Source organism: Melitaea cinxia, chromosome 16 (assembly GCF_905220565.1).
Source record: "Melitaea cinxia chromosome 16, ilMelCinx1.1, whole genome shotgun sequence".
Classification (NCBI taxonomy): Eukaryota; Metazoa; Arthropoda; class Insecta; order Lepidoptera; family Nymphalidae; genus Melitaea; species Melitaea cinxia.
Window position 1 is genome coordinate 15,152,047 of NC_059409.1, and position 26,446 is coordinate 15,178,492.

Sequence of the window (26,446 nt, forward strand, 5' to 3'; positions counted from 1 at the left end):
ATTATGGATTTAAATTTTTGGCAGGGGACTGTTTAAAAATTCTGGGGACAAAGTTTACAGGTGTTTACTAATATAATAAAATTCGTATTGAGACCTTGTTTTAAGAAAATAATATTAATTTTGTTATTTTTCTTATCATATTAACTGCCAAATGTACATAGTTTCAATAACTTTTTCGTAAATCTCGTTTCTAGGCGGAAATACAGTGATGGGGACAGCCTGGGGACTGTATTTTTAGAGCTTCTATCACGTCTAGAAAAAAAATTAAAATAGTTATGGTTCTAAAAACAATGGGCTCGTAAAGTTTCGAGGCTAAAGTTTCATTAGGAGTAATTTTTTTTAAAATAATTAAATTACTTTTTGAAAAAAACGGTCGGGACAGCCGATTACAAAATTACAGAGAATCGCCCATATTAGATTATATAACATGCACATATATGTATATATATTATTTTCAACGTTAACGTAAAAAAGCTGGGTTAAATTCAAAACTAATAAATATAAATAAATTTTATACAAAACGTATTGTTGTTATCTATGAGGAAACTGGTCGCCGTTATCGTACATTATTTAGACTAATGTAACATTTATATGTCTGTCTGTTCGTTAATTTATATATTTATAAGTACATCAATATTATAGGTATACTTTATAATTCTGTTTGCTAGCAAACGAAAAAAACCGACTTCAATTACATCGACAAGTGGACGAAAAAAATTAACAAACGCACGCTAGTCGTCACTACGATTTTCGAAGATTTCTCTAGGATGCCATCATCAGATCCTGGTTTCCTTATACGACCTTTCCTTGTACGACTCTTGGAATATCCACTTTTTAACAAAAACAGAAACAGCAAAATCGGTTCATAAACGACGAAGTTACCCGAGAACGCACACATAAAGAAATATGGTCGAATTGAAAAACATCTTCCATTTTTGAAGTCGGTTAAAAAGAACAAATTTTTGTTCATGTCATAAACAGTTTATGAAACAGCAAACTTTATGAGGTTGCTCCAACCCTCAGCATCCTTAACACGTTGAACGCCATGGGGGACACCAGTTGGGCCTCACTTGTTTAGTCCATGGGGCCAATTTATAAAGTCCTTATTTACAAAAATTCTATCATATTTTTTTATATGACATATTTTTCTAAGTCATATTTTTTTAAGTTGACTCTGGCTCGCGTTCTTGTGGTGTCCCTCGCGGCACCAACGGAAGAATTGTGTGTCGTCTACATGGTGTCCCCCATATCGCAAACAAAAAAACTAAAAAAAAAATCAAGCCGGCGTTTAACGTGACTTTTAACTTAAAAATCAGAACACTCGACACTGTTGTAACACATTTAAGAACTAAATTAATCACAAAAACACAAAATATCCTTCTGTATCCGGACGATTTCTACATTTGACAATACAATAATATTTAATACACTCAACAACACCTTACTTTTCTCATTTATTAATAGTATATATATTTACTTTATTGTAAAATAAAAAAATAAATAGTCATTAAAATTAATATTAGCACCAATAGCTTTAAATTCATTTCAAAACAAATCCATTTTATTCTGCTTATTGACAGCGAATAACGAATTCTGACAAATAGGTTGACGTGACTAATGACGAACTTAATAACAGCTATTATCAAACCATCGTGGTATTTCCATCCCACGCTACGTGACATTTGAAAAAATAATTTTTCCTTTTGGCTAAACTTAACATTATATTCAATATGTATTAGTATTTATACGTTGCTTCTAGGTAAGCGTGCTCCATCTTAGACCGCATTTTCACTTATCATCAGGTGAAATATTGGTCAAACGAAAGCATCAAAAATCATTGTATAAAAAAATATCATCATTACAGCCTATACAGTCCACTGCTGGACATAGGCCTCCACAAGTTCACGCCAAAAATAACGTGAACTCATGTGTTTTGCCCATAGTCACCACGCTGGGCAGGCGGGTTGGTGACCGCAGGGCTGGCTTTGTCGCACCGAAGACGCTGCTGCCCGTCTTCGGCCTGTGTATTTCAAAGCCAGCAGTTGGATGGTTATCCCGCCATCGGTCAGCTTCTTAAGTTCCACGGTGGTTGTGGAACCTTGTTATCCCTTAGTCGCCTCTTACGACACCCACGGGAAGAGAGGGGGTGGCTAAATTCTTTAGTGCCGTAGCCACACAGCACATAAATATATATATATATATATGTATAACTAATTAACCTATATAAATGAAATTTTTTATTAATGTTTGAAGCTATTTTTAGTTCTACGGCTTAATATAACATGGAGTATCTATATATTATAATACGTGAAGCAAAAACTTTGTATCCTCTTTTACGAAAATTGCGCGGACGGATGACTTTGAAATTTTGCACACTTATAGTTTATATAGAAAAAATGCATGAAATCATTAAAAAAAAAACAGTACACACACTACTATGTATTTGACATATACACACACACACACACACACACACACACACACACACACACACACACGAATATTTACTGTTTTTGTAATTAAACATTTAAATTAATTACGGCCGAATTTTAACCACGGAGACCACAAGTATAAATTATTATTAAATGACAGCGATTAAACGTTGCGTATGATGTGTACTCGTATATCACAAAATAAGAACACTGGATATATTTCAAATTAATTTTCTAATGTTTATTTTTTTGACACTTGGCCATGATTTTTTTTTTAAATTAAAACTTCATTGAAAAAAAAATTGATTGAGAAAAAAAAATCTAGCAAATAAACGCTTCGAACCTGACTTGTATGGAGTCCAAAAACAGATACACCACACGAACACAAACGCCGAGATCACACATTTTTACTTCATACATTTTTGTTACATTCCCCTTTGCACATAAAGTATACTGTTAATATATTCGTCATAATCAACAAAGACTTAATTGCGAGTAGCATTTATTTTGTAAAAAGAGTCAAAAAGTTATCAAATCATTTAATTGAACCTAAAAAATGGTCATCAAACCCGTTCCATACTAGTAACGTTGCATAATTTGATAGCATGCATGTGTGAGTATCATTCTCCTAATTAGATCACCGATCGGCCGCTAAAAATAGGAACTTACGAACAATAAAGTGTATATTTCAAGAAAATAATTACTACAATACATAATTATGCAAAATAACCTACAACATTTCTCAGACCACATCGGTCTCATACACATACTAGATTTTATTTAATATTTTTAATAACTTCTGTTGTTACTATGTAGCTGATAATTTTATATATGAGCCCTGAGAGTGACGTCACAGACTAGCTACCCGGACAGACTTCGTTATGTCAAAAGTTAATAGATTTTTATTTATATACATTTTTGTATCTTTCATTTTTCTAGTATTAAAACCCTCCGAGACATACAAAAAATAAATTAGCCGAATTGGTCGAGCCGTTTCGAGTTCTGTTCTTAGCAACATTCATTTTATTTAAAATATAAAGATAATATAATAATTAATTTCTGCGATAAAATAAATAACTTCCTCATATCCAACGAAATTACAAAAAAACGCGTTTAAATAATTATTATCACAACTTTAAAATGACGATTCCTTTATGTTATAGCATGAATAACAGAAAAATAAATACAAATAGCTCGAAATATTGTTATTGTAAAAACTTGTTTATTGTTTTTATTAACTATTAAGATATGGAAGCTTTGAATAAAGTCTACAAATCACATACCACGCGTAACTACATACACACACACTCATACACAAACGCACACACATGCAAACCCAAAAGCACTCACATATTCATACCCGTAAAAAGACATAAACGAGATCGATGTGTGCGAGCTAAAATGAGTTCTTTGTTACATTATTTATACTTCAATATTTTTTGTACGACTAAGTCGGCAAACTACTTATAAGCTAGCTTACTAGCTTATGGTTCACGTGATGAAAGACGCTTCTAACACCAGAAGCATCGTAAAATAATACTGTTTTCAAGCAGTATTGTGTTCCTGTTGGTGAGTAAGGTGACCAGAGCTCCTGGGGGATTGGGGATTGGGGATTGGGTCGGCAACGCGCTTGCGATGCTTCTGGTGTTGCAGGTGTCTATAAGCTACGGTAATCTCTTACCATCAGGTGAGCCGTACGCTTGTTTGCCGACCTAGTGACATAAAAAAAAAGAAAAAAAAAACGTTGCCGACCCTATCCCCAGGAGCTCTGTTCACCTTAGTCACCACAGAAACACATCACAACTTGAGATCAGTATTATTTAGCTGTGATATTATGTAAGGTTGAAAAGTATTTCCCCAGAAAGGCTGCTACAGATTTGAGTAGTGTATATCCCGCTGTGTCCTACTTCAATGAATATTGAAGATTTTATTTGTAAGTCAAGAAGTTTTTCTTTTAATGTTCTCAAGAGCGAGCGGCAATATCTTACTGTTTTTTTTTATTCACTTGAGCATTCCAACTTTAAGTGCTTAGAACAAAAATCAGATAAACCGTACTCATTTTTTATTACTACTTTATTTTATTTTTAACAAAACTTATTCATAAAAATATTGTAATTATTAGTGATGTGTCGATTATGACTGACCACCAGCCGTCGGTTTTCGGTTGTAAAAAGACCGACTAATTGGGCGATTAGTCGGCCAAAACGATCACGTATACAGATATCTAGATATATGTAATATTGAAATCATTGGCCTTAGTCCGTCTATTGCAGAAGACTTAGACAGTATCAGACAATGTGTCGCCGAGGACACTCTTCAGGAAAACGCAGAGTTCCCTAAGCTCTACGCCACCCTCTCGACCTCACTGGCTAGGCCAACAGGAACAACGAGTGGAGCCAGTTCGGCTGCAAGAGTCTTTCGCATTTTAGAGCTATGCCATGAATGCTTGACGGAGACCCCATTCCGGGTTTCAAATGAAGTTTTCCTTCTCCAGGACCCTGATGATTTTGAGCCGGGTTTATCCCTCGGTCGCCTTTTACGACCCCCACGGGAAGAAAGGGGGTGGTGCTATTCTACTCTGCCGACACTACACGGCATATATGTATAATATTGAAAACAAAGAAAAAAAATAAGTTTTTTATATAAAAAAAAAATTAACGTTTAAAGTCATTTTTTAATATAATTCATACGTATACGTTAATACCCTAAATATTTACAATGTACAAATATTTGTACGCCCTAAATGTTTGTTTGGGGCTGGGCATCGCGTGTTATTTTTAGTTTTGTTGTGATCGTATGTTTTCATATTTCGGTTGAAACTAAACTTTCGTGTATGTGCGTATTTTTATTTAAATTTTGAATATGTCTCTACACTGCATCCACTTTGGATGTTTTTCTACATTGCCCGCGCTTTTTGTTGAAATATCATGCATTATGCTTATCCTACAGGCGACTAATGAAATAAACTAATATCATACTCGTGTACGTTAAATGTTATATAATGCAAAAACGCATACTAGGACGAAAGCCCTGTAGAGGAAAGCCTGAAATTATATCTTATGAGGACAACATAAAAAAAATACCAATAATATAAATACAGAAGTAGGGGCTCACGATAAAAAGTATCCGTTACGCATATAACGATATATTACATGGAAGGTCCAAAGACTGGTGCCCTAAATGTAAAAAAAAAAACTTTATAAAAATTAATCTTGGTGGGCGCAAGAAGGACTGGAAACAAAACTATCCAACTTTATAATATTAATATCGATTTCGACACCTTTTTACGCTTCATTCACGCAAACGCACACGAACACAAACACATATATATTTATTATATATATATGTGTGTGTGTGTTGGCGCCGGTTGGGTAACGATTATAGTCATGGATTGTACCTGTTGCGATGGCGGTTGCGGGTTCGATCCCCGCACATGACAAACATTTGTATTGGCCATACAGGTGTTTGCCGTGGTCTGGGTGTTTGTGCAGTCCTTGTGGGTCTCCCGATCGTGCCTCGGATAGCACGTTAAGCCGTCAGTCCCGGTTGTTATCATGTAAACCTGATAGCGATCGTTACTAATAGTAGGGAATTATCCGCCAACCCGCATTGGAGCAGCGTGGTGGATTAAGATCTGATCCTTCTCCTACATGGGGAAAGAGGCCTATGCCCAGTAGTGGGATATTACAGGCTGAAGCGATGTATGTGTGTGTCAATACTAGCGCCGTCATACGCAATTAGAAAGGAATTTATAAGCAACAGATGCAGCGATCGCGCCACCTAGCACATTGTTCGATAAGTCATCTACCCTCATTTATTATATTACTCGAGTTATTCTGATGTGTACGAAACGAACGGTGCAACCGCCGCTAAGGCAGTCTTGGCTCTGGCTTGGCACGATACACTTCTTGTATCCTGCTAGTAGCTTAACCTAGACTCATTCAATAATTAATTTGTGCAAACGAATTAATTGTTATCTATTACGATTAATTTGGCTAGGCGGGACGTATAACTCGAGCAGTGAAGGTGAGCGTTGATGTGCATCTTAAAGGAGGCCTCCTTAAACCTACACCTGGGTCGCAAGTCCTAGGCACTGCTCTGAGTTACTCCCTCCGCCACACGATAGACACGTGTTCGGTGGACGTTACATTTTCGTTATAATCTTTTTAAGTACTACCTACATAATATTGAAAAGAGTGCGAGTATAACCTACGCCCGCGCCCTGCAAATATAGAAAAGGAGCTTCCAATTAGTCGAAAGACTACATGTGTATTACGTAATTTTGTTTACGTAATTAAAAAACAATAATATTAAGAAAACCGCAACACAAGAATATAAAGTACTGTAGATCAAGTGAGGTCCAACTATTCTGTGAAAATTGTTAAATTAATTTCTTTTAAGGTACCTAATTCCGCGTTAAAAGAATCCCTAAATACATTAATTGTTACATAATATGGTACACTTAGTTATTTTTTAGCTTTCTTAAAAATTGTTATTTTGAAATGATGCGTTTTAATTTTAATAATTTGTGTTAGATTTTTTTCTAGTAAATGCTTAAAATTAGTTAACTTTCTAATATGCATTAATAGCCGACTTTCGGTTGTTTGTTAACTATTCGAAAACTGGTGTTAGTTGTGTGGTCACATTTAAATTTGATCGAAATCTTACGAGTACTTTTTGAGTTATAATAATTAATGCGTATTTATGTATATACCTATAATAAAATCAAACAAACGATTTTATCTGTGATAAATAAGAGCTTTAAATAATGAAAAGAACAATATTTTTTAAATATAAATCATCGAGGTTTTTTATAGGGTATTTCCCTTTACTATAAATATAGAATGCGGGGAATCACCGCTCTAACACTCGTCATTAAAACATTACTAACTTCTGTGAATCGGAAGCCTCATCGACAGTTATGATGTCAGTGGCTATTGAGCAGCAATTGTTACCACTGACGTATAAAAGAGCCCGCGCGACATGTAACGTTAGATCACTCTGTACAGAGGTCTCTTGAATATCATAATTTCCTCTCCGATTAAATTGATTATAAATGTCTTAAAGTTTATTATGTATTATTAAAGTTATGTTATTAGTCAATTTGTTTACGAGTAGTAACGATGGAATAATGATTTATTTATAGCCGAAATGTTTATTTTGAGACAGATCGGTTATTATTTATGACGAGTGCTCTACTTATTTCAGTTCTACATTATGTTACTATGATATTTTGACTACCCGCACGCTATTAATTGCCTATAGACACCTGCAACATCAGTTCTAATTGAACGTGATTCATTGCACACTAACAAAACCAAAGATATCATTTTAGAGCTCATGTACAAGCGTATTACACCTAAAACATTTAAAAAAAATTGATCATATCGGGTATTCACTATTCAGATACTAACAATGCAATGCCATGTTGTAGAGCGCTAAGTAGTTAGTGATATTATTGACAATTATTAACACAACATTTTACATTATATAACGTATTTGGACCGTATTTGACCAGGTATTTTATATTAGTTCACCGTAATGATTCTCTTGTAACTTCCGTGAATTTAGTACGGTAAGTTATGATTTAAAGCGAGCCGAGTGTTCAACAAGTAACTATTACGTATAGAATAAAATACGTGTTTTATTATCGCTTTTAATTAAACAATATATGATTATATAGCAACATTATAATTTGATAAGAAGTCGAAAAACGCTAGTAATACACGTTCGGTTGATTGTTTGTGTGATTGAGATCGATTGAAACTATAAAATACTATAGAAAACTACCATACCCATACCATACTGGCCGCATTTTTTATTCGATAGCAGATTGGAGTAGAATTGGATATATTTTTCTCGAAATTTGGACAAGCTCGACTAGGGCAGTATGATTGAGGGCTTTATAGAAGATCACAGCTAAATAATACCGCTTTCAAATAGTGTCGTGATTTTGTGGTAAGTAAGGTAATCAAAAAGCACCCCTCTGCATAGGGTTCAGACAGACTTCTATCTTCTTCATATTTTTGTTAGTCAGAGATTTGTTTGGCTGCCTTAGGAGAGACATTGTGTAATGTACATATTCGTATATTTTTTAAACTGTCGAGTAGTTGCTGCGGAATCCTGCTTGTTCAATAACGAGTCTCGTCTAAAATGTTTGCCCTAATACTATTTCGACATAAGGCTTATAGGTCTGTCATTATTATGATGATGACTATTTAGACATAAGGCTTATAGGTCTGTCATTATTTATTTGTTCATTATTTCCTTTCTTTATGTAATAGAATTATTGTGATTAAAAACCATTGTTTTGGAACTACTTCCGATGTCAATATGTCGTTAAATAAGTTAGCTAAAGGACTTGATAAGGCTTCTAACGATGCTTAAAGTATCTCGTTCGTTATTTTGTCTTCTCGGGGGCTTTTTTAATTTCGTGCAAAAGTAGTCACAAAATGTGACTCGTTTGTACCCCCGAGAAGAAAAAAGAAATAAGGGATGATGTGAAGAGGACAGCTAGAACCACATGGACGATGAAGGCGGGCAACAGAGAGGAATAGAGGAAGTTAAAGGAGGCCTATGTAAAAGGACAAACTGAGGACTAAATAAATAAAATTCAATATCAGCATGTACTTATATATTTTCTGGTAATAAAGGCTATCTTTAAAGGTAATCCTGAGTAAGGCAGGGGTAGGATTGGCATCGCGCTTGGTAATCTCCTAATACCACTGAGTTCTATAGCCTTCGGTTTCCCATCAGGCGGATAACATGCTTGTTTGCAGCCATATGTATAAAAAACCAAACAAAACCCATTGACGCTCCTAATCAGGCTTTATTAGATATAAGAATATTTGAAATTCAACAATTTCAATAGAAAAAAAATAACTTGTGAAATTTTATTATATTAACAAAACATAATTAATTATCTATTTTAAATTATCTGTTTTGTAAAATTATTTTAAGACTAAATACGTACATATGTGATAACATTAAAACCTACTTTCCTCTGGTTCTAAGCAACTTTGAGCAACGTAAAATGTCAAATGCCTGAGCATGTAAAAACAATAGAAAACCTTGTCCACACAATCTTGAAGCGGTATGGTAATTAACATAATTGTGTTTGCTCGCAAACGAAAAAAAAACCGACTTTAATTACATCGACAAGTAATACAACGCAGATCGACGAAAAAATAGTCAAACAACTACGCGTTATCAAAGATAACTCAAAAAGTAGTTATCAGATCTCGATAAAATTTATATGTGACCACATGATAAACATCAGCTTTCGAATAAATTAAAAATTATCAAAATCGGTACACCCAGTAAAAGGTTATTGCGGATTTTTGAGAGTTTCCCTCGATTTCTCTAGGATCCCATCATCAGATCCTGGTTTCCTTATCACAGTATCAAACTAGGGATATCCCCTTTCCAACGAAAAAAGAATTATCAAAATCGGTACATCCAGTAGAAAGTTATGTGGTATAATACAACGTAGGTCGACGAAAAAAGCGTCAAGTAAAAACGCATTATTGGATATAACTCGAAAAGTAGTTGTTAGATCTCAAATAAATTTAAATGGGACCAATTGGCACACACCACCTTTCGATTAAAACAAAATTAGTCGAAATCGGTCTACCCGGTCAAAAGTTCTGATGTAACATACATAAAAAAAAAAAAACACAGTCGAATTGAGAACCTCCTCCTTTTTTGGAAGTCGGTTAAAAACAGCCAGTCGAACAAGTAATTATTCACTAATTTGATTATGTGTATTGATTTTAATAAATAAGGTGTATGATAACAGTGGAAATATAACATATTTGGGACACGTATTGTACGTATCATGCGTCAATTTCTTTTTCGCATTCACGAGTGAAACATTTCTACGTTTGCCCACAATCGTACAGTTAAAATATAATAGTTAAACTATATATTCTTTATAAGTACTGTTATATAGTTAAATGTGTTCGAAATAACTGACTACTCACAGCGCCAGTTAAGCTTTAAAAACTCTTTTTAATCGTCATTTTAGAAACAACTCCATTATTTGGTATCTAGTATGTTTTTCTACCACGTATATTTACTAAATAGCTTTTACACTGACATTATTTTTTTTCCTAATGTTTACGCGAATATCAGTCATTATAATGAAACAACATTTTTAGTCTTCCCGTGACCATGGTTGCTGTAAAGTTCAGAAACGTCGAACATCTAAAAAACTTAATAAACCGCAAAACGTAAAAAAGTCGTTGCATTATAAATAGACAATTCTGCTGATACGAAAAAACCTTTTTAACAGTTTATACACTGTGTCTCGACGGTTCAGAACTACAGAAGAGATCTTCAACTATTTAAAACACGCTATTTCATACAGATATAAGCAAAATAAAGCATAGCTACAGACATTCACTTGCGTTTAGTCATTGACATTGCTAGAGTGCAGGTCTTTGATATTGACACTTCTTACGTGGCAATGACGAAACAAACTATGCTCGTTTGGCGCAATAAACGGCTTGAATACGAGTTTAGAAGGTAACGATGTTTTCTTACAATTAGTTCAAAGAGCCATCAAAAATTATGCTTTTATGGAGTTTGTAAGATATTCCAACAAGCCTTAAAATCCCCTTTAGTACTCGTAGGTTAGGTCAAGGTTGGTTCAATCGAGTGTAACTTTTACTTACAATAATGGGGCTTTAATTTTCAACATTAGGACTGCCATTTGTCTGGGTTTCTTTGGATTTATTATTATTCTCATCATTACATAGTATAAAACAAAGTCGCTTCCCGATGTCTGTATGCTTAGATCTTTAAAACTACGTAAAGGATTTTGATGTGGTTTTCTTTAGTAAATAGAGTGATTCCAGAGGAAGGTTTATTAGTATAGACATAAATTTAACCTACCATTCAACTTTGAAAACATTAAAAATATAATATTTACAAGATCGAAAAATTATTGTTGGGTATTATCATTATATTTCTCTTAAATTGAATTGTCATAATGACCAACTATTAAGATAAGCCATAATCACCTAGTTACCTACGTCAAAGCGGAGTAATAATTACGATGCAATATAAATATTATTAACAATTTTAATTTGAAATTGATATTTGATGAAAGGGGCTCGTACCTAAGCGACTAAAAGCCTTCTTAACTAGCCCAAAACCTCAAAAAGGTCATCTATCTACATTATTTCTTAGGTTTGCTTGATCTACAATAAAAAGGTAGTTATTTACATCTATTGCGAAAAAGTCGGTATTAATATCAGCTCGAGTGAAAAAGTTTAGTCTACATTAATATTTAAAAAAAAAAACTAATGTGTATAATTATTAACTATACATAAAAAAAAAAAAATTTATCTGTTTGTAAGCAATAGATAAACTACTGGAACCATTTTAAAATTCTTACATCAGGCGAATGTTACGTTGTCACTAGGGTTGCCAACTTTTTTGACAAAAAAAAACGTATAAAATGGTTTGGATAGGAAAAAATAAAGTATTTGGAAGAAAAATAAAGTATTTTCAAATTTTATGTTTTTATTGGTTTAAAAACGTATTTTTGTGTGCCTTTAGCACATGCTAACAATTTTTTGTTGTGTTTAAATGTTTCAAACTTGTTTAACAATCAATATTTAAATTTATATAAATAAAAATTCGTTTCTAATTAAATTTATTGACGCTATATTTCTCTCTTCTCGCTACTTTAGATTCATTACAAAAAAAACCCTTTCAGTGAAAGCTTAAGTAGTGGGAACAGAGAGTAAGTAAGATTTTTTTTTATATTTGGTAAGCTATGAGGTGCATTTTTAAGTATATATTGCCATTTTTCAACTGTACTTTTCACTGAAAATTCTTTATCATCATTAGTGATTTTTTTTTTGTCTTATACATTCGGAATATATATCCTGCATCTTAATATTTAATCCGTCTTGTAATTTAGTTTTTATAAATATCATTTCAAAATGTTCAAATTTAACCGCATTTTTTAAGGACACGACAGTATTGAAAGCCAGTTATCTTCGCTAAGGTCAAACCATTTTTCCAAAAATTGATTCCTTAACTACATATAAACAAAGCCAACGGTCAATTTTTCTACAATATCGTTGATAGTGAGTAGTGACATCTGTGACAAATGTCAGATTTTCACCTGTCCTGTCACATTCAAAACACCACATCTGACATCTAAAATTTCGTTCAGTAATTTTAAATCCATTCCATCATCCGTTTTACCTTATGTGTACCGTTAAATAGTTAAGTACCCATAATGTGTATTTTGTTTCACGCATCACTGTAAAGATTGAAAATAAAGTATTTTCATATACTTTATTTGTATGCAAAAGTATAAAGTATATTTACCAAAAATAAAGTAGAATACTTTATTATAAAGTATGGTTGGCAACCCTAGTTGTCACTGAGTAATATAGACTATATTTGAACGGGAGAAAACAAAAACACTCAACATTATTTATTCTACTCGGGGGAATCCACGAACGGCAAGCTAGTACCCACTTCATAAATTAATAAAATTTGAAACTTTTGATAATAAAAATGGATCTCGATACACACAAAGATAATTTGAAATTGATTTTTTCAAACTTAACTCATACAAATCTTATCTCATTATTAAAAAAATAAAGTCATTTTATTACTAATAACTGCGAAATACGAGGTTGAATGTAGTTTGTGTTTTTAATTTCACGATAAAATAAAATTTCTATTGATTACGAATCGAGCAAGCCGTTTTACATCACGCTTGATAGCTGTACCGCTGTACGTACCGAGCAATATACATCAAACGACATTATCTATAAATAGAACTATTTATGAAAATGAAAGTTGTTATTTAATAACATTAATCAAGCGCGTTTTGGATTTTTATCATATTATTATGAAAATGCCCCCGTAAATATTCATATCCGCCGTAAACAGTAGGTAAACATCGCCATATTTCAACACGTGACCAATAAAAATGTAACTAGCAAAACGAAGCACGGATAGATTAAAAATAGTTGCGAAATAAAATTATCATTAATATTTCATTCCATTGATTTCAAATCTAAACAAAACTATATTAATTAAAACTTGTTTTTAATATAATAGCGCCAATTAACAACGAACAACTAAATTAATTAGCTATTTACTTTAAAAAAAATGTTATCGTTTTGTTTGTCTGTGATTTTTACACACAAGAATTTCAATTGTTAGGACACGGTCGACACTAATGAGTTGTGTTATTCTAATTGTATTTAGAGGATTACGCCCACAAAGGCAAGATTTTATATTTAATATATACTTGTATGACGCTACAAAAACAGAAAAAAAACTGTTTGTAATTAAATTCTATTTTACAGATGTATGTTAAAACGACGCCGTTGTGTGACGATACGAAAGTATTTATCGTTCATTATATATTAATAGGTACGTTTTCATCGTAAATCCTTCGAACGTTTTCACAAATATTATCGTTAGCAACAATATCGAATGTTTAATACAAAACAATACTTTCTATATGTCGAGAGCGTTCCATTTTTAGTCAAGTGCGTGCCGTTTTCGTATATTAGTTGCCGAGCGGATATTAGTCTAGAAATCCTGTGAATTAAGTATTCAATTCGTGGTACAAGATAGCTATTATGATCTACGGTAACACAAACCAGTCAATTGGTCTAGCGACGAAGTGATTTCTGCTGCATAATTTTCAAGGGCATAATAAGATGCCAACTTCTCTTTCAGTATGGACAGCCCCTGCGCTCAGAACTCGATTTCCAAACGAATCATGAATGAAACTAGCATCGGCCCAGAGCTTATATATTCATTATAATCCATCGATTTATTAAATTAATAGAGATATAATAGAAAATACTTACGAACTCTGCAGCAATACGTGTATCACACACATGACGTCATTTGACGCAACACAAACCCGAATTTTTGAGCGAAATGTATAGTAACCGAGTCAAAAACAACACAGAAATCACTTAAGCACTATATTTAGTTAGATACAGTGCTATTGTTAAGTCATTACGAGTGATTTAGGGCATTTTAAAATATTTATTTGTTGTCACTGACTCCAGTTTTGACAAGATGGTCGCGCACCGACTGTTTTGCTTTGGTTGTCAGCTGATACGAAATGCTGTTGTGTTTCAAGCGCAATAGAGTTTCACGCTATCTCTTTTTGTTACACGCGAACCGCACCGATGCGGGAGTGAGATAGTCTGTTCAACTTAATTAATTGAAAAAGAGTAGAAACACAACAAACGTCATTTTCTTTTTGCAATATTATTGCACAGGAAAAAGACGCTAATAAGATTCTTTTACAAATTTGATGACTTGAAAACTGTTAGGGATTATTAAAGAATAATAATCTATTTCACAATGTCGCGTAATCACATAAGACTGTGTAGTTACGTTATATTTGGGCGTGACAAATACATGCATATTAAAGTTGCAGCGCCCTCTCTTAGTTAATATCGAAAGTAGGAAGTGCGGAATTGTTGGTGTGGTTCATACACGTGTAATGGTATTTGTATTTTGTAAATTTTTATATTATATTATGACAGCATATGTTTCTATTTCAACCAAATTTCTATTAATAATCTTAAGGCAAAAATAAATATACAAATAAAAATTAAGAATGATGTTAGTCGCTCGGTGACGGTGTTATTATCAAATAGTTATTAATGTTTTTTCTAGATGGCGATACAGTCCACATTTTTGTTTATTGAAATAATACGCATAAACTTTTATTTATCTAAATAATAATAATAAGTTCTAATAATTAATGAACGTATGAGGCTATTAGCTAATATTCTTCTATAATTATTATTTTTTTACAATTAAATATGATTATTTAGTTATGTTTAATGTAGGTACTTTAATAAATAATAAGCCTTTTATGTTGACTTCAAACTTCAAACATTTAATGTAAAATTTTAAATGAGAAACATAACAAATTAAAATTTTTATAGTGTTGAAAATCAGCGAATTAATTAATTTAATAGCCCTTGTCGTGCTAAAATTAGTGATTTAAGCAGATCATAAATTATTTTTTATTTTTAGTTATTATTCAATTCCAATGTTGAAGGCTTTTAAAATTTTATAATTAATATCAGATTCTTTTTTTTTAAACTGACTCCGTTAAGATAATTTATTTTTTTATTTTATGTTACTTTTTATATTATTTTGAGTTACATTAAATCGATAAGCAGGGATTGTTGTTATCTTTATTTGTGTATTAATTGTTAATTAATTTAAATTTGTAGGTAGTCTTGCGGAAAAATAATTGAAAAGAAATTTTGCGATTCAAGTAAGAAGGAGAAGAAATATACTTTATTGTGCATATTACAAGCTATCATACATAGGTATCTTTAAAAAAAAACATACAAAATACAATTGTTCTAAGTAAAACACCTATTAATCCAATAGGGTTAATACGAGTAGGTATAGCTTGTTTAAAAAAAAACATTTTTTGACAGAATTTATTATAACGGAAATAAAATATACCTAAGTAGTTTATGACACACAGTAATGTTGTAGCTTTTTACTAGACAGAGAACCATCAAAATTGGTACACTAGTTCCAGAAACAACAAAATTTTTTTTAGCTCATAACAAACAATCAACATAAGTATGTATGTAATGAGTATGTATAAAATAAGTATGTATATATATATGAGCATTTAGCAAGGGCTTTAGCATTTAGCTTTTTCTTCATTGCATAGATCTTTAAAACATATTGTTGTAAGTCTGATTAGGAGACTATCCGCGAGAGAACGAAAGTAACCGACACAGCCCCGCGAATTAGAGTTAAAGCGGCAGTGGGCTGGACGTCTGTGTCGCAGGACCGATGGCCGGTGGAGCAGACGGGTCCTGGAGTGGAGACCGCGTCTTGGCAAACGCAGTGTGGGACGTCCTCCGGCCCGTTGGACTGACCATCTACGTAAGATTGCCGGTGTAGGCTGGATGAATATTTCGGAAAACCTGGATGTCTGGCGCGAACTTGGGGAGGCCTATGGCCAGCAGTGGACTGCGAAGGTTGAAGTGATGATGATGACGATGTGATGAAATCGATTCACCTTATATTTTTGAATAGGATAACTTTAAAAAGATTCTGATTCCAAATAATAAGTATCATATTATTTGTATCTACGTGTGTCTACATTATTATGTATGTGTGCATTTATATATTGTATAATTATGTATTTATTATATATTATATTTTTCAATATGTATAAATTGTACACGCTAATTTTGCGACTGTTTTATAAGTTTCCTGTGGCAGGACTACTGGAACAGATTCAATCATGGGATAAGTAGTGCCTTTGTACTAGCATTGTTTATAAGAGCTATGTATTTCCTTTTGCTATCGTAGTGTACATAAATTGTTAAATTAAAATAAATAACTTAAAGTTGATGAAACAAGAACCCAACTCCTCAAATATTACTTCATCATTACAGCCTATACAGTCCACTGCTGGACATAGGCCTCCACAAGTTTACGCCAAAAATAACGTGAACTCATGTGTTTTGCCCATAGTCACCACGCTGGGCAGGCGGGTTGGTGACTATATATATTACTTAAGTATAAAAAAATATTATTTGAGTACAATTAAATAATAGCAAATTTTGTACAGAATAGAAAATGTTATTGGACGTACAGATCATATCTTGTTTTCTTGAAGGATTCATTCTCGTTCGTTTCTATGTTCACAACGCTACTCTTCATATTAATATTCTAATTCGCACACCAATTATTTGTTTACTTTCTAACTGCAGTTTCTATTTCATATCCTATACCCAAATGTTGTCTGGAAGATATCGCTTTTGCAACGGTAAGACCGCCTTTGTACATCTTTCATTTTATGTTTTTTTTTGTTGTTTCTTTTAATGGTGTACAATAAAGAGTATTATTATTATTATTATTGTTATAAGTGGTTATATGTACCTACACCTACATTGTACGTATTTTAAAAATAATTTTGTTATAGAAAGAAAGAAGTAAGAAATATATTTATTTGTGACCTTGTGATTTTTTTTTACCCCAGAGGTTTTAGTCCATACGAATCGGACATAAAAATAAAATTGGGTGTAATATTTGTATTTATATATTTATAACTAGCTGCTGCCCGCGACGTCGTCTGCGTGAACGCTATACAGCACCAAAAATACCTACGATTATACCTTTTAAAATAACATTCATTTACTCGTTTCTTCTTTACATTTCATATCTACAGAAAAATCTTATAGATCGCGCTGCTTTTAAATTGTCTTGTCTACTTATATTTATTTAATTATGTTTATCGGCTTAGTTACTTATATTGCGTGATTTTTATAGTGTGAAGCTAGCTTATATAGCATGTTTATTAACATAATAACAACATTCACATATGCGTCGTTAGAGTACACGTTTTTACAGAATCATCATTACAGCCTATACAGTCCACTGCTGGACATAGGCCTCCACAAGTTTACGCCACAAATAACGTGAACTCATGTGTTTTGCCCATAGTCACCACGCTGGGCAGGCGGGTTGGTGACCGCAGTACTGGCTTTGTCGCACCGAAGACGCTGCTGCCCGTCTTCGGCCTGTGTATTTCAAAGCCAGCAGTTGGATGGTTATCCCGCCATCGGTCGGCTTCTTAAGTTCCAAGGTGGTTGTGGAACCTTGTTATCCCTTAGTCGCCTCTTACGAAACCCACGGGAAGAGAGGGGGTGGCTAAATTCTTTAGTGCCGTAGCCACACAGCGTTTTTACAGAATGCGTTGAGGAAATAAAGGTTCACTGCTCGTTCCTGGTAGGTTATAGCATGATAATATGTAGCCTATATTATGTTGACCAGACTTCTTAATAATATTCGTGCCAAATTTGAAGTAAATCCATGCAGTACTTTTTGAGTAATTTATCCCGGACATACATACAGACAAACAGACAAAAATTCTAAAAACTATATTTTTCGCTTCGGCATCGATTATAGATCACACCGCTAGTATTCTTTTAAAAAAATATTCCTACCATTTTATTATATGTATAGATAAAAAGCCAACGTAAAATCCTAGTTAATCGGTCATTGACACGATACTAACGTAGGTACAACCGACGGTAATTTTATAAACAATATTTTTTTTTTATTAAAGCCTTAGGGGAAATAGGTAAGTTACATCATTCATCATTGGCCTTAGTTCATCTATTGCAGACGATTTAGACAGTGTCACACAGACATTGTGTCGCCTAGGACACTCTTCAGGAAAACGCAGAGTTTCCTAAGCTCTGCGCCACCCTATCGACCTCACTGGCTAGGCCCACAGGAACGACGAGTCGATACATGTGGAGACAGTTCGGCTGCAGGAGTCTTTTGCATTTAGAGCTATGCCACGAATGCTTGACGGAGACCTCATTCCGGGTTTCAAATGAAGTTTTCCTTCTCCAGGACTCAAATGATTTTGAGCCGGCTTTATCTCTCGATCGCCTTTTACGACCCCCACGAGAAGAAAGAGGGTGGTGCTATTTTACTCAGCCGACACCACACGGTATTAAGTTACGTATTTAGGTTATAATATTGATTCTGACATCGCAGTTAAACGGAAGGACGCCAGTAAATGACAAGTTGTATAAAAATAAATACAAATAACTAAAGCATAGTTCGAATTCAATTTCCCGACTTTCTGCTTCAAATTTACTTATTTTATTCACTGTAATATTTCGGTCAAAGGTACAAATATATGGTTTCCATAAAATCTCTACAAAATAATAGAATACTGACGAAGGAAATACGAATCCGCTGCCAGACAGTGCCCTTTGATCGTATTAAAATGGTATTAAAGGTATCATTCCCTTCCACAGCTTTTGGAGGACTGAGTTTCGTCTCTTCTTTATTATTGGGACATTACTTTTGTCTCTGTACATAATGGTTGTACATGACTTTTATTATATCAAATAGTTTTTTCCCCGACCTAAGCTGTTTTGATACTTTTTTAATGTTCTACGTAAGGTTATGTTCTAGCTTTCACACCTTACATTTATTACAAAACACAATTATTATAAAATCTATAATAGAATTAATTGAAAAATAACCTTGCAGGTTTATTTAAGTGCTAACAATGTATCATACAAGAAATAAAAGAAATATTCAGAGAGCAATTATTTTACGTAGATCGTCGGTCCAGCGGCAGCGGGGCGGAGGGCGTTCTACACTGCGTTTTCCTATACGCGGTCTCTACTACAGGACACGTCTTCTCCAACGTTCATCGGTTCTGCGACACAGGTGACTAGTCCATTGCCACTTCAACTTCCTAATTCTGCTCTCTTGCTCGTGATAATAGGTACTTAGAACTGCGAAATACAGCAATGTACACATATAAATAAATATGGTCTCTTGCATTTCATAGTCTTATTTATTTAAAAAAAAAAAATACTGAATACTTTTCCGCAGCACTCGAAAGCCATAACATAATAAATTCAAGCGATACCTCGCGAATACTCGACACCTTTGAGAGAGATTTAATCCAATTGTTTCAACTACTGTTTATTTTATTATATACTATTCTTGGCTTATTAATATTGAAATATATACATCCCAACTTTTTTATATGAACGATTTTCCTAGTAATAAAAATCAAATATTAGTCTTAAATTAAAGAAAGATGGAGAACAATTATTTGTTCTCTAAGCTTTAGGTAGGGACACAATATTCCATTTAGCCTTTAGTATATAAAATACTTTTTAACCGACTTCCAAAAAAGGAGGAGGTTCTCAATTCGACTGTATTTTTTTTTATGTATGTTACATCAGAACTTTTGACCGTGTGGACCGATTTCGACAATTTTTTTTAATCGAAAGGTGGTGTGTGTCAATTGGTCCCATTTAAATTTATTTGAGATCTAACAACTACTTTTCGAGTTATGTCTAATAATGCGTTTCTACTTGACGCTTTTTTCGTCGACCTACGTTGTATTATACCGCATAAGTTTCTACTGGATGTACCGATTTTGATAATTCTTTTTTTGTTGGAAAGGTGATATCCTTAGTTTAGTACCATGATAAGGAAACCAGGATCTGATGATGGGATCCCAGAGAAATCGAGGGAAACTCTCGAAAATCCGCAATAACTTTTTACTGGGTATACCGATTTTGATAATTCTTTTTTTGTTGGAAAGAAGATATTCCTAGTTTAGTACCGTAATAAAGAAACTAGGATCTTATGATGGGATCCTAGAGAAATCGAAGGAAACCCTTGAAAATCCGCAATAACTTTTTACTGGGTGTATCGATTTTAATAATTTTTAATTTAATCGAAAGCTGATGTTTATCATGTGGTCACATTTAAATTTCATCGAGATCTGATTACAATTTTTGGAGTAATCTTTGATAATGCGTAGTTACTGGACTATTTTTTCGTCGATCTACGTTGTATTACTCGTCGATGTAATTGAAGTCGGTTTTTTTTTTCGTTTGCAGCAAACACAATTATTTACTTGTCACTTACGTTATTTTGTTTCGTGTGTTAACGATAGCATGGTTTCTTTTCTTTTGCAAACATATCTCTTATTCTTTCACAGTATTAAGTTTTCAGTCGAATCCTGTGTTGACGAAGTACGAATGCTCGGTGAAATTTACATATCGGACAGTCTTTTTCTAGATTAGAAAAACTAATCATATGGAACTTGAGCTTTTAATACGGCTTTTGGAATTTAACTAAAATCTACACGTGGGTATACTAACTGTAGAATACGAGTCCATTAAAATTAAGGCAACCCTACGTGTGATTTGGTAAAGTTATCATTATATAATATAACTGAGGTAGGGGCACAGCAGGAATTTTCTGCTCAAAATCTGGAGCAGCCCGACTGGGGTAGGACCTCGACCTTATAGAAGATCACAGCTAAATAATACTGTTTTCAAGCAGTATTGTGTTCCTGTTGGTGAGTAAGGTGACCAGAGCTCCTGGGGGGGATTGGGGATTGGGTCGGCAATGAGCTTGCGATGATTCTGGTGTTGCAGGCGTCTATAAGCTACGGTAATCTCTTATCATCAGGTGAGCCGTACGCTTGTTTGCCGACCTAGTGACATCAAAAATAATAATAATAAAGAAATAAAAATCATTATATTTTAGATAGGTGTGATGTAATTTTACTCATTGGCTGACTCCCTGTCAGTCAGTTTTAAGATTTACGGAATAATTACCTACGTATATTTAACGATTAGCGCTAGTCATAATTATGCTTAGCTGACAGGTACAAGAATGCCTCGTTGATTATCTGTGGAATTACCCAGAGTGGCATTAATGAGAGATGCTGAGTTCTTGATGTCATTCTCTAAAAAATAATTAAGGTAATCGCTTTGACCTTGATATCATCAAAGTCACAAAAACATCGGCTAGACAAAGCCTCTCTCACTTAATCACAGAAGGCAAATCTGACAAGAGTCGCTTTGACATATGAAAGTAATTATAAGCAGGAAAAATACGGACGAAAGTTCGAGAATTAGCTCAAAAGGCTCGTTGGTAAAGGCAAAACGGATTCGTTTGGAATTTTGTTTGACGACGAAATAGAAAAAGGCAAGTTTATATCAAACGGTTGATTAAGATTTCCTTTAAGACTATTTTGTGAAATTTTAGGAGTAATATGACTGATATATTTGCATAGCACCCTATTACACAGCTTTAAATTTTTTACCCCTCACGCAGAACAAAGGGTTTATTGAAGTAAAATTTTTTTTAAGCTCGCTTGACTTGGGGACTAAGCTGGTGAAGGCGTGACAAGACCATTACAAAAAGTGTAGTCAGGCAAGGCGAGTGAAGCAAGAGTGAGAGAGGTGCGAGCACACATTTTCTTTCTCTCTTCCTCTCAAAGCCAGTTACGTTTCGTATGTCTAAGACACAGTACAGGCCTATTGTGCAGCCCAGAAAAGCAAAGAAAATTTTACTTCGGTCGTGTGGTCTAAAGCACACTTGTTTTTGGAGGAAATGCATTCATCACTTGATGCAGCACTTGGTTAAAAGCGCGTTAAATTTCGATTATTGGATCGTACATCTTAAGAAATGATATAAGGCACGCTGTATAACAAAAAAATATGGACGAGTCATGTGGAACAAAGTAACAGCTGTGACGCTGGTGAGTAATGATTTATAGAGGTTTTAACCAACTTCCAAAAAAGGTGGAGGTTCTCAATTCGACTGTATTTTTTTACTGGACCGATTTCGATAATTCTTTTTTAATCGAAAGCTGATGCATGTCTTGTGTCCCATTTAAATTTGATCGAGATCTGATGACTACTTTTTGAGTAATCTTTGATAACGTGGACTTACTTGACTATTTTTACTATTCATTTCAAAAGACAATAAGGTTAAAGTACACAACGTTGTATTCTTTCAACTAAGGCATGTTGAATATACATACCTAATTGTGTTTGCAGGCAAACGAAAAAAAAACCGACTTCAATTACATCGACAAGTGATACAACGAAGGTAGACGAAAAATTAGTCAAGTAAATACGCATTATCAAAGATTACTCCAAAAGTTGTAATCGGATCTCAATGAAATTTAAATGTGACTACATGATAAACATCGGCATTCGATTAAATTAAAAATAATCAAAATCGCTACACCCAGTAAAAAGTTATGTGGATTTTCGAGAGTTTCCTTCGATTTCTCTTGGATCCCATCATCAGATCCTAGTTTCTTTATCATGGTACCACAGCAGTGATATCTCCTTTCCAACAAAAAAAAAAAGAATTATCAAAATCGGTTCATAAACGACGAAGTTATCCCGGAACATACATAAAAATATATATACATATGTGTATATATACGGTCGAAATGAGTAGTCTCCTTCTTTTTGAACTGTTAAAAAGATACAATCGAATCGAAAACCTCCTCCTTTTTTGAAGTCGGTTGATAAAATGAATGAAACAATAAGCTCATATTTTATTGAGAATAAAAAATGCAGAAGTAAGTATTTCAACATCAATTATATTTCTTTAATTATACATTTATTTACACATTACTTTAATACTACATCAATGATAAAATAGTTTTTTTACTTCTATTACTAAATTTATAATTTAATTTTTACATATTTGGACAAAAGTAAATTATCGATCGAAATAATTAAATAATTCGTCTTAAAATGTATTTAAAGCTTTCCAAGGATTAATTTCACAACCGTAAATGAAAATTTAATAAGTGATAAGTAATGAAAATTTCTTAGTACATATATTTTCATGCTTTATAACATTTACACTTAGAAAAATGTGTTATGATTTAAAGTCAACTTAAATCTATTAAAGTAGCGTATAGCAGAAAAAATCTTCGAAATTTGTCAAGCAGCCCGACTGTGGAAGTATTCTCAACCTTACAGAAAATCACAGCCAAACAATACTGCTCCTGTGGTTAGTAAGGTACCCTGAGGATTGGGGTGGGTCGGACTTTTGGTATTGTAGGCTACCATTGAGTACGCTATCTGATTAAGACTGTACCTTTGTATACGACGTTCGTTTTATGAAAAAAATAAAAAATAAAAAAAATAACGCCTCGGACTTCCAGTTGAAATAAAATTCAAATTAATAAAACAAATTGAAATTAATTCTACTGTCGGAGATCGAACAGGACACTTATGCTTGTTTGTAGTTTTTTTTGACAGGTCGCCTTATAACACGACTAACTTAAACACTGAAAGTGAATTTACAGGTTCGATTCCCGTTCGGGATGGATATTTGTATTTGTATAAGTATTTATTCCCGGTTTAGATATCTGTTGTGGGTCTCTCCACTATGCCTCGGAGAGTCCGTTAAGCGGTCGGTCCCGGTTGTTACCATCTACACTTGATTGCGATCGTTACTCATAGTAAGGATATATTTTACGCCAACGCGCAGTGGAGCAGCGTGATGGATTAAGCTCTGATCCTTCTCCTACTCGGAGAAAGAGGCCTATGCCCAGCAGTGGGGTGTTACAGACTGAATCAAAATATTTGATTCAGAATTATAATACAGATGAATTAGTAGAACGTAGCAGCTTGCAACGTTTTTCAATGAAACAGTTGTATCAACTTGTCTTTAATGAACACAAATGCACAATGAGAGCTAATTTTATTTTGCTACAAGCTTTTTAAAACCAATCTGCAGACTATTATGCTTTGTCCACATCTACATCAACAGTCGCGCTAATCTGATCATCTCTTGAAATTAAAATGCTATAATCTTATTATACAATATAGGTTTTACATTTATTTTAACATTTACAATTTGAACATGTAATACATTTAATATTTATTCGTTCGTACATTTTAGTTACACCAAAATACGTTTATTTTTTATTTTTAATAAAAACACAATCTATACTAATATTATAAAGCTGAAGAGTTTGTTTGTTTGAAAGCACTAATCTCAGGAACTACTGGTTCGATTTGAAAAATTATTTTTGTGTTTGATAGACCATTTGGCAAGGAACGCGAGACTAACCGCGGGGCACAGCTAATTATAAAAAAATATTAATTTGTGCATTGAATCTCGTTATTATATAAGTATATTTTAAACGATAAGTTTTTATGAAAAATAGTATATGACAATTCAAAAGAAATAGAAAGAAACACAATTCAAAATAATCAATCTACACAACATAGTTAATTTTATTCATCATATTAAATGAATGAATATCTTATATATAAAATTCTATGTCACAATGTTAGTTATCATACTTCTCCGAAACGGTTGGACCGATTATGAGATTTCGCGTGCACATCAGGTAGGTCTAAGAATCGGCCAATATCTATTTTTTAATACTCTTAAGTTATAGGGGCGGGGGGGGGGGTTAAGGGAGTTAATAACATATATGGTAAAACAACTTTTGTAGGATCATCTAGTATACATATACATATACATTTATAACACCTATACATAATATGATACATTAAAAGCTACACATTAACAGTAATTATATTGAAAATTAAAATAAATCTTTTATTTACACATATCGCTAACATACACAACCGACCAATATCAAACTATTATGTGTATACTACGTAAAAATCCTCGCGCTAGGAGCAGTGAAGGATTTTTCTGAACGCCTTCCTGAACTCAGGGTTGAAGATGGTGTAAATAACTGGGTTGAGGAAGGAGTTGATATAACCCAGCCAAGTGGTCAGGATAAAGACCGTGACTCCTGGGGAGTGGTTGAAGCCGAATTTGGTGCAAATCGCGTCCAAGACGGAGCAGGTGAAGAAAGGTGCCCAGCAGAACAGGAAGACGCCTGCGAAAAAAAAACATTTAGGAATATGTGATTTTCTTCACGATATTTAATTAGAAAATTGGTAAAGTATTGGGTAAGTATTCTAATTTAATGGTTTTTTTTACACCGGAGTCCGCAAACAAGGGCTGCTCATCTGATTATAAGAAATTACCCTAGCTTATTTGCCTTGCGTTAGACGCCTGCAACACCAGCAAAATCGTAAACACGATGTCGACCCTGCCCCCAATCACCCCAGAACTCTGGTCACCTTACTCACCACATGAACACAACACTGCTTGTAAGCAGTTTTATTTAGCTGTGATTTTATTATACTGTGACTACACTACAATGATCTTTAACACGCTGAGAAACAAGAAGATGAAATGAGAATCATTTCACATCTAATCTCAAATTTTAATTGATAACATATTCAAAAATTAAATTGAAATATTTTTTACAAGTAATTTAAAGATATTTTTGAGATAAGTCGGTATCGGTAGAATGCTTTGAACATATAACGTAAGCACAAACGCCCAGACCACGACAAACATTTATGTGACCTATAAAAACATTTGTCTTATGTGGGGATCGATCTCGCCAACACTACCACCAGCCAGGTGCTATGACCATGTTCTAATGTGTCGTCATTTATTCCTTAAAATTATTATCGAAAAGTAATTGTGTTTGCTCGCAGACAGAAAAAACGGTCAAGTGCGAGTCGGACTCGCGCACCGAGGGTTCCGTACAAACAAAATTATTTAAAATATTTTATTATATGATGTAACTAAAATTTTATGTTTTTCGCAAT

The 26,446-nt window shown here is 33.6% G+C and overlaps 2 protein-coding genes across 2 annotated transcripts in view; both read right to left on the reverse strand.

Moving 5' to 3' along the window:
- Nucleotides 1-14,546, reverse strand: part of LOC123661134 — a 30,359-nt gene extending 15,813 nt beyond the window's left edge. The window contains exon 1 of the mRNA XM_045596129.1: nt 14,288-14,546. The gene's annotated coding sequence lies outside the window, so the exon portion shown is untranslated. The remainder of the gene's footprint in view (nt 1-14,287) is intronic.
- A 10,716-nt stretch (nt 14,547-25,262) lies between these two features.
- Nucleotides 25,263-26,446, reverse strand: part of LOC123660980 (dopamine D2-like receptor) — a 74,933-nt gene continuing 73,749 nt past the window's right edge. Inside the window, exon 9 of the mRNA XM_045595995.1 lies at nt 25,263-25,659. Within this exon, the coding sequence (XP_045451951.1) occupies nt 25,448-25,659 (212 nt within the window). The 3' untranslated portion in view covers nt 25,263-25,447. The remainder of the gene's footprint in view (nt 25,660-26,446) is intronic.